Source organism: Silurus meridionalis, chromosome 7 (assembly GCF_014805685.1).
Source record: "Silurus meridionalis isolate SWU-2019-XX chromosome 7, ASM1480568v1, whole genome shotgun sequence".
In the NCBI taxonomy this organism is placed as follows: Eukaryota; Metazoa; Chordata; class Actinopteri; order Siluriformes; family Siluridae; genus Silurus; species Silurus meridionalis.
Window position 1 is genome coordinate 22126589 of NC_060890.1, and position 10411 is coordinate 22136999.

A 10411-nucleotide genomic window follows, 5' to 3' on the forward strand; every position below is an offset into this window, starting at 1 on the left:
GTGTAGTGCACTCGCAAAGGAAGTAGGGAACTATTTGGAATGCAGCCAGAGTTTTAAGGTGGCCGGATTGCTGAGGCACAGGAAACAGTTGAGCGTGATCAGGAAGCTCACTCTGAGGAGATAATGGTGCACTATGACCGAGTTCAAGTACCCCGATGGGCCTCATCACGATTCCAGCAGCGCTTCATTATCTGGCCAGTCCGTTTTGTCATCTACTGCAACAGTGTTAGGACAACACTGCTTCCGTCAGATAAATTAGCTCAGGGAGGAAAGTCAGCAGAAAGGCCTGCACGCACAATGGCGTCCCGGGGCCGTTGTTCCCGCGCTTCAGACACACATATCCGCTACAGATGGGAGCAACCATTAGCCGCTTCTTGTTTTTCACCTCAGCAATGAGGAAACCCCATTGTTTAGACTCACGGCCGGAGAGACCAATGAAGATTTGATGGCACTTTGGACTGGCAACATCAAATAATTCTGAGGCCCAGAGGGAAGAGGGCTCACACCTGGACCAGAGGAGTGTTTTCCAAGATACATTTTAGGAACATAGTGTCATATTGTGTACTATTAATTGACCATGGAGGATCTTTGCCTCAATATGAGTGCATTATTAAAATCATTTAAAAAACAGTGTCATCTGTTTACTTCTCTACTGACAAATTCATGTTCGGTGACTCAGCACAAACTACAGTCTTCCATTTTCCTTCACATCCTGTTTGCAGTCACTTTACTGGAAGACTTCATCACGATGACCTCTTTCACACTTAAACAAGCCGATCCGAGTCTGCTTGTCTGATTAGAACTGCTACACATGCCAGCGCCAAACAGTGGTCATGAACTTTATTACAGTAACAGGAGTTCAGCCAATAGCCAATGTGTAGACAACATTCCACATAATCCAAACAGTCAGTTAGACAAAACATTTATGACCTTAAAGGTTACATTTTGGGCCAAATAATGTATTTTCAGGAAAATAATTAATAGATGTGTAAGAATCTCTTTCATTTTGTTCATTTCAGTTTTATGCTAACTTTATTCACATAAGCATAAAAGACATAATGACTAATGGATGAGATTGGTGACAGATAAAATCAAAGTGAGGTTAGGTACAAAGATTGTGACTTCTTTTGACACAGCTATTTCAGCTGATTATTGAGCCATATGTGGGTTTGGAGTTTAAAGACTACATCAAAAATGGTAATAATCTAATGTCACTGGTCGTTCAATAGTAGAAAACATATAAAGGCGAGTAGAAGAAGAAAACGATCTCCAAACCATATTTTAAATTCTGACGTAAAACATGTACATACAACATTTTCTTTTTTAATTGTCAATCTCACAGTTTTAAAATCAAGCCTTTAGTTCACAAAAAATAAAATTACTCGCTTCATGCATCTGCATCTCCATGCATCTGAGCAAAAATACAATAAAAAAAAAAACCCTGAGACACTAGAATCCTTCACTTAAACCTTCAGAAACATACTCAAAACATCATACTGTAACCTGCTCTGCAGCATACAAGGATAAATAGTGCAGCGTAATTTTAGAGTATGGGAATAAATTAATGATGCAAAACCGGCACACTGTAACTGGAAATCCCTCTGCCCTTTACATTTCTCCATGAACAGTAACACAAAAGAAATAAATAAAACTCTTATACGATTTTAAGGTTTTAAATTTGACATAAGGCAGACATTATATATAATACTTATCATGATATAATACTATTTTTCCACTTGGAGAAATGAAGACCACTCCACATGTAAGTCGAGTCCACTACCAACTTACATGAATCACAAATATTGAATGAATTCTGAGCAAATGGAATTCAAATATCAAATCGTTTCAGCTAAAAATAGAGGTACTGTTGCTATATATAAATGAATGCAATACTGCATTCGATTTGATATGATTTTCTGGATCCCAACACCTGATCTGCAACATATACAATCAAAGAAGTTGACAAAAGTGATGTCTTTTCATATTTTTATTTTAAGAAAGGGATATCATTAATGGCTGGGAGACTATGCTTCCTTTACCTACAGTACACTGACAGGCAAAGAGGCTACACCTCAATCATTAAAAATTTAACTGAATTAAATTGCCACACCTTCTTCAGTGACACCTACAGAGAAAGTAGCCACAGCTCTTTCACTGGCACTGAAAGACAAAGAGGCCTCGTCTCCTTACTTGACACTTACAGGAAACAAGGCAATGACTCCCATTAATGATACAAAGTGGCTACACCTCCTTCACTGATACCAACAGGCAACTTGGCTACAGCTCCTTCAAAAATACTGACAGGCAACAAGCCCACACCTTCATCATTGACAGTCAGACAAAAGGTCCCAGGTCTTCTACCATGATAGGCAGAAAAGTGTCCACAGCACTTTGACTGACAACAGGGAGACAAAGAGGCCTTGCATTTTTAATTGACAGTTACAGGAAACAACACAATCACTCCCATTATTGATACCAAAAAAAAGGAAAATGGCTTCATCTCCTTCAATGATAGACAGGTAACAAGGCCACAATGATACTATTAGGCAAAAGGTGCCTGGCCTTCTACAATGATAAAGACTGGAAAAGTGGCCACAGCACCTTCATTGACACCGAAGAAGAAATAAACTCTCATTGACACCGAGAGGCAACGAGGCCATGCCTCCTATATTCATTTATCTTTTTTTGCTAAATGTGTAGTTTCTAGCACATGTTTAGTAGTTCTGGGGATACTGAATTAATTAATTATTATACATCAACACTTGATAGTAAAAAGTAATTATTATAAATAAGTGCAGTCCTCCATGTGTCCTCCAAATTTATGATTTCAGTCATTTAGAAAATAGTTATTATATATATATCTCAAACAGGATTAACCTAATAATAACGCAACTGTTTTTTAGTTTAGATGTGATGGTGGAATGAAGACAGCTGCTGGTAGTGGACTCTGTTTATACCTGAATTTGTTTTTAAATTCAATAAACGTTCTCACTTGTACTGTTGCTCCCTCTGGTGGATTTAAACAGGATGGGCAGAGAAACTGTGATCTATGCTTGCATACATAAGGAATGTGTCCCTGTCATATTTAATAACTGAAACTCCATAAAATTTTGGATATGAAATCAAAAATATTTATGGCTATTGATCGAAAATATGGGTCATGAAAATGAAGCCTAGTTTCCCCAAAAACTTTGTAGCATCAAAATGAAAAATACTTTGTGCATAAATAAATACACTGCTCCAATTAGCAGTGCAAGATCTAGTGCTAGGGTCAAATTTATATTTCTTATTAATAATTTCCACACACTGGTTTTTAATATTAGCAATGGAGGAACTGTAATGGGAATAAATGGGGAACTCTTCTTTTTTTAGTTTAGGGTTTCTGGACTAATGTTCCTGCTCTGAAATATTTACTCTTTTACATTTCCTGAAAAAACGAACCAACCCTGTGCCAAATTTCTAGTATGTGTCATGTGCCACCACTGCATCATCATCATTTGATTTCAGAAACTCTTCTGGAACCCCATGAACCTGGGAATATGTCCCTCAATGATATATAGACCGCCGTAACCCATTTTTTAACTACACAGCTATTTCAGATGACCTCATATTAGTGCATCATTACACCCACTTATTATAACATTGACATTTGTGCTACAAAGTTTTGGGGAAGCAGAGCAAACTCCTGCATAGTAGTGTTCCAGAGAAGCAAAGTGACCAATCTGAAGCGGCTCTCTGGGACTGGAGTGCTTTTGATCTGCCCAGGACAATCACATTCCTTCAGTATTCCTACTGTACATCCTGGTCTTTACTTAACATTTAAGAACTGCATTAGGCCTGAAAAATCTCTGATCGGTCTCCTTATTCTTTTCTCACTGCATCTCCATTCATTATCTTCTAACATTCCTTCTTGTGTCTCGTAAGATCTTATGTAAATCCACAGCAGCCTGATTGCTGTGGTTTTTGCTCGATGATATCATTTATTTGAAACTTGGGCTCTTTGGGCAGCTCGAGACATCGACCGATCAACTCCCTGTAGGACAAAGAGGTGGAAATGAGTAACAAATACACCAGGAATTATATCAGCAGTGCATACATGTAAAATAATCAGCTTTACTTTTTTTTTTACAAGGCATTTGGGATAAACATCTACTTCAAAATTTAACTTTTGTACTTCTTGAGCATCAGGGAGGATGCTTTGGAACATCTCAAAAACAAGTCCTTTTAGGGGGTATTCGGTTCTCTGACCGCACAAACTGTGCCATGGAAAAGACAACCTCTGGAAGGAGTTCTCTTCAATTGGAAACCTCATCAACAGAATAAAGATTCATGAAGAAACCAATTAAAGAACTATGAGGATGGATTTGGACTGTAATTAATATCAACAGTCTACTATAATGAGTTTAGACCGCAGTTTGCATGAACAGTCTGCATTTAAGTGCTTATGACTGAACAGTACACCTCAACAATGATAAAACTGTAATGATTGGACATTTGGTGCCACCCAGTTGAGGACGGGTTCCTTTTTGAATCTGGTTCCTCTAAAGATTTCTTCCTCATGCCACAGTCACCACTGGCTCCCTCATTAGGGATAAACTTAGAATTATAATCAACAAACTTATAGTCACTAAACTTATATATTCTTTGATACAACTTTATATCCTTATACTTTATATCCATTGTTAAGAGTACTATACAAATAAAAATGAACTAAAGTAAATTTAAAATTGTAGGGGATTTTTACACCATCCTGGATGTAATCATGGCAATAGGATGCATGTGATGTGAACATTTGGGCTTGTATAAAAGGAGGGCTTCCTTTTGGCCCTCATGCACTCCTTATTTCACAACATAAAAAAATTACAAATAAAATCTATTTCTAAAAGGCAGTCAAATCACCATATTTGACCAGAATAGTGCTGTTTGTTTCTAGTTTATCCAATTAAAAATATGAAGTACTCACTTTGCTGCAGTCATGAAGGCCAGATCTACATTGACACCAGTTTTAGCACTCGTCTCCATAAATATGACACCATATTCCTGTCAAATAAATCAAAATGTAGATCCATAAACTGGTTATAAAAACACAGGAGAATCTTCAGAAATGACAGAAATTCAGTGGTATTGGTTGGTTTAAAGGTTTAAAAGTTTTCAGAAATCTAAAAGTGGTCACCTTAAATAAATAATCTCAAATGACTGGACAAACGCTTATAAACACCACATTTCAGTTTCCATTTTATGTCATTTAATATTATTTTTTTCTATTTGGAAATAAAGCCTATTATTGTAGAGCTTCTCAAAATATCCAACCACCATGGTACTTTTCTCTGATTATTTTATAATATTTGAAATAAAGTGATTATTTTAGTGCACTGAAAATAAATAAATAAATAACTAAACCTTTTTTAAATAATGTTTGCTATTTTGCAAAGGAAAAATGTATAATGGTTTGTACTGTAGCATACCCTGGCCAGTCTCTCTCCATCTTCCCGTTTGATGACTCTTCCACTGCACATATCGGCCTACAAACAAACAAGATGGAAAACAAACAAGATGGATTATATAGACAATCCCCCGCTTTACCGCGGTTCGAATCTGGCGCCCCCTGGTTTATCGCGGAATTGCATTTGTCACATAGTTTATTTGTTTGTCTGATTTTCCCGGTCTCTTGTGGATAGCACCATAGACCAAAAAACTTATAGGGGATTGTTTTTATAGAGTTTTATGGTAAAATTATAAAATGTATTAATAAAAAATATAATTAATAATTATCAAATGAAGTAAAATGTTACAGTACAGTACTGTATACATAAAATACCGTTTATACATTCACACAAGAGGAAAAGCGTTTTTGGGGAGGGGTCCATTTATCTTGTTTTTTCGTTTATCGCGGTAGGTGTGAGACCTGCGATGTTGTATGGTTTAGAGACAGTGGCATTGAGTAAAAGACAGAAGGTGGAGCTGGAGGTAGCAGAGCTGAAGATGTTGAGGTTTTCGTTGGGAGTGACGACGATGGACAGGATTAGAAATGAGTTTATTAGAGGGACAGTGCATGTAGGATGTTTTGGAGACAAGGTGAGGGAGGCGAGATTGAGATGGTTTGGACATGTGCAGAGGAGAGACATGGGGTATATCAGTAGGAGAATGCTGAAGATGGAGCCACCAGAAAGGAGAAAAAGAGGAAGACCAAGGAGGAGGTTTATGGATGTGGTGAGGGAAGACATGCAGGTAGTTGGTTTGAAAAGGACAGATGTAGAGGACAGAGGGGTATGGAGATGGCTGTGGCGACCCTGATGGGAGAAGCAGAAAGAAGAAGAAGAAGAAGAATATATATATATATATATATATATATATATATATATATATATATATATATATATATATATATATATATATGTGTGTGTGTGTATGTGTGTGTGTGTGTGTGTGTGTGTGTGTGTGTGTGTGTGTTTGTGTCTATAAAATGTTAAAGTTTGTTGTACCTTGTTGCCCAGCAGCATGATGACTGCATCACTCTGTGCATACTCATGGATCTCTGTAAGCCACGCCTATGAGGAGAAATTGGGGGAATTTTTTATGTCTGGAAAAGTTATTTTAAGTATGTATTTATTACTGCCAAAACAATAACAGTGCTTACTCTGATGTTGTCAAATGATGATTTGTTGGTGATGTCATACAGCAGGAGCAGAGCTGGGTAGGGTAAATACAAAATAAAAAACAAGTGCACCAAAGGTTTACATAGTATGTGTATTACACTTACTAAATTAGAGATGATAAGGATGTTAAAAAGTGTTATTGGCTTAATTTACAATATAGCAATTATTATTTATTTTCACACGTATCATCACACCCACTGTCATGCCAGAGAACATGTAATTGATTGATTGGATTGCATCTAAAGGAAATTATAATGTTCCTGAATAAGAAGAAATGGAATAGAACTGAATATGTATTGAACAGATCTGATTTATAATAAACCAGTGTTGAGTTTGACAGGATTTAATTATTGGTTAAATAAACTGAATGAATTGGAATCAATTCAAATTAAGTTGAATCAAACCGAGCACTGTGATGTTCTCGCATTTCATCCAGGGTTTATTTTAGCCTTGTGCCTTCTGTTCCCAGGATGGAATCTCAATCCAATTATAGACAATGAGGAAATTAATCAATTAATTAATTCAGTAAACCTGAGACTGAGAGACAGAGAGATGTGTGTATGTGGTGTATGAAGGCAGATTCTCTCACCGTGGGCATCTCTGTAGTAAGCATGAGTGACGCTGCGAAATCTCTCCTGCCCCGCTGTGTCCCAAATCTGAACCAGAAAGAAGAGAGAAAAAAAGGCTGCAGCACCGAAACATTGAAACTGTTAAACTGTACTGTACATTCACTTATATCCCTATTTAGCTGGAAGCACTCTTCAATATTCACATTCATACACCTTATAAATATATATTTTTTTAGGGCTGTCAATCGACTAAAATATTTAATTGCGATTAATCACATGATTGCTATGAGTTAACTCGATTTATTGCTCATTATCTGTTTAAAATGTACTTTCAATGAAAACCTTTCAAGTATTTAATACTCTAATCAACATGGGCATGGACAAATATTGATGAGTTATGCAAATGTATGTTTATTATTAGTGAAACCAAACTCAACATAAAGCTTCCTCTTCTCCTTTCGACTGCTCCCACTAGGGGTCGCCACAGCGGATCATCTGTCTCCATACTACTCTGTTCTATACATCTGCATCTTTCAAACCAACTACCTGCATGTTTTCCTTCACCACATCCATAAATCCCCTCCTTGGTCTTCCTCTTTTCCTCCTTCCTGGTGGCTCCATCCTCAGCATTCTCCTACCGATATAACTCATGTGCCTCCTCTGCACATGTCCAAACCATCTCAATCTCACCTCCCTCACCTTGTCTCCAAAAACGTCCTACATACGCGGTCCCTCTAATAAACTCATTTTCAATCCTGTTGTTTATCGCGGTGGTTATGCCATCCCAAAAATGCAATTTTATGTATATAAAAATATCATTTTATGATTAATAGTTTTATGTTTATGAATATATTTCATTATTTTAACATAAAACTCCATAAAAACAATTTCCTTTAAGTTTTTTGGTCTTTCCTGCTATCTGCGAGACAAACAAACAAATTAGTTATGTGGCAAATGCAATTTCGCGAGATTCGAACCGCGGTAAAGTGGTATATTACATACATACATACATACATACATACATACATACATACATACATACATACAGTATATACATGCAATCACATCAACAATCATAGTAGTGACACTGAGTTTGCATGAATTATAATAATAACAATAATAATTATTATAATATATTTTCACTAACTTAACGCATTTATCTTAAAATACGCAACCCATCAAACATGTCAAACACTTTTTTTTACCTTGGTAATCATCTTTCTTGATGTTGTTTGCATCTAGGTATTTATTTATAGGATATTTTGTTTTGTGCCATATTGCACAGAATGGCTCTCTATTTTTAAATCCATTTAGTCTATAGCAGCTCTTCTATGTATTTTTAATTACTGGATCTAAGATGAGATAATGACACCTTAGTCATGTTAGAATTCTTGTAAAAAATATTCTGAAAAATATTCATAGTATAATCATGTAACTGCAGCAAGGTAATGACTGTATATTTTATAAATACTGTATATCTAATGAATGAGTGAGAAAAAAAAACTACATTAAAAAAAACTTTGTAAATAGCCACATTGACAAATAACAATATTAATAAATGCAAAACATTGCACAATTATGCAGCCTACTGAATTTCAAAGGTGTTTAATAAATAATAATGAATTGTAATATTGCTTATGCACTCACCTGTAATTTAACTGTCACCTCTCCAACAGTAACAACTTTATTCTGATGAAGGAAAGAAAATGTGTAAAGCAGCATAATGTACAGTATGATAGTATAATACACAGATTTAGTTCACATGGTTAGTGGTAGTGGTTTTTTTTTTAAAACCAAAAAGGGCTCGAGATAAATCTCTGGAGAAAGTGCGTGTCATTGTTCAAAGAGGATTGACTTGACTCCTGTATATGACTCCTGACTCATATGACTTTATAATTATATAACAGAACTCCAAACTCATATAAGGAGTCATATATACAGTATGACCACTGACTCTGTGGTATGATCATAGAATGTGTATATTTGTGTGTGGGTGTGTGTGTGTGTGTGTGTGTGTGTGTGTGTGTGTATGTGCATATTTATTAATATAGCAAATTAATAATTTAACAAAAATTTACCAAAATTGTACAAAAATATTATATCATAGAAATTAAACTTTTTACTAATAAAGCTACAGTACTACTGCTACATAATAATAAGAAGAAGAAGAAGAAGAAGGAGAAGAAAAAGAAGAATCAGAAGAAGAAAAAGAGGAAGAAGAAAAAGAAGAGAAAGACTGAAAAACACTGATATAATACTAGGAGACCAACCAAACAAACAAAACAGCCACCATCACAACTACATTCCTCACATCTACAATTTCTGTACTAAATGGCCAGTAGGTGTTCAATACTGCTTGCCACAATAACCACAAAATTAACATTCACTTTTGACAATAAATCAGTAGACAGATCATGTGTGCTCTATTCTCTTCTCTCCTACTGGACGTCGTTGCACCAAATCAATCCATATTTGCATAAATGCAATATTTTCTCAATTTTGTCTCCTCACTGGAAACGCCAGCTAGTAGCCAATAGTTGCTGTTGCTCATGTCTCTGGTAGTCTCCAGCTCTCATTTAAAGATACATAATAAATAAATTAATAAATCGTCTCCAGTCAGTTTGTCACTGTGATGTGTCGAGAGCTCTTATACAAAATGCTATTTTTTTTTTTTTGTGAATGAAACCGCTAAAATTCTACATTGTGATTGTGTATTTGCGAAAGAGGTAGAGAAAGAGAGAAAAAGACAGATGGATAGAGAGAGAGATACAGAGAGAAAAATATACAGAAAAAATGTGTAAGAGAGTGAGAGTGAATGTTCAAGTCACCGTAAAGCCAATGCCCACAGTAGCAGAGAAAGAGCCTGGGATAAACTTTCCCTGATCAAACTGCACCAGCAGGGATGTTTTCCCCACACCACTGTCTCCCACCAGGATGGTCTACAAAGGAAATGTGAAAAATAAGAAGACACGGGGAGAAAAAAGTAAGAATGAAGGTAGAACCAAAAGCAGAAATGGTTAAACAGGAGTTCTAACACACACACACACACACACACACACACACACACACACACACACACACACACTGTATCTGCATTACCCTAATAAGGTCTAACAAATGTCAACTTTTTAATGAAATGTTTACATTTATTTCTTTTTATTTAATTCAATTTGTGCCAATTTCATT

At 36.0% G+C, this 10411-nt stretch overlaps 1 protein-coding gene across 1 annotated transcript in view; it reads right to left on the bottom strand.

The window, feature by feature from the left end:
* Positions 1-825: 825 nt before the first annotated feature.
* Positions 826-10411, bottom strand: part of LOC124389418 (ras-related protein Rab-37) — a 14767-nt gene continuing 5181 nt past the window's right edge. Inside the window, exons 2-9 of the mRNA XM_046854862.1 lie at positions 10054-10164; positions 8873-8914; positions 7246-7312; positions 6638-6690; positions 6483-6548; positions 5466-5522; positions 4964-5040; positions 826-4033 (exon numbers count right to left, since the gene is read on the bottom strand). Coding sequence (XP_046710818.1) covers positions 3928-4033; positions 4964-5040; positions 5466-5522; positions 6483-6548; positions 6638-6690; positions 7246-7312; positions 8873-8914; positions 10054-10164 — 579 coding nt within the window. The 3' untranslated portion in view covers positions 826-3927. The remainder of the gene's footprint in view (positions 4034-4963; positions 5041-5465; positions 5523-6482; positions 6549-6637; positions 6691-7245; positions 7313-8872; positions 8915-10053; positions 10165-10411) is intronic.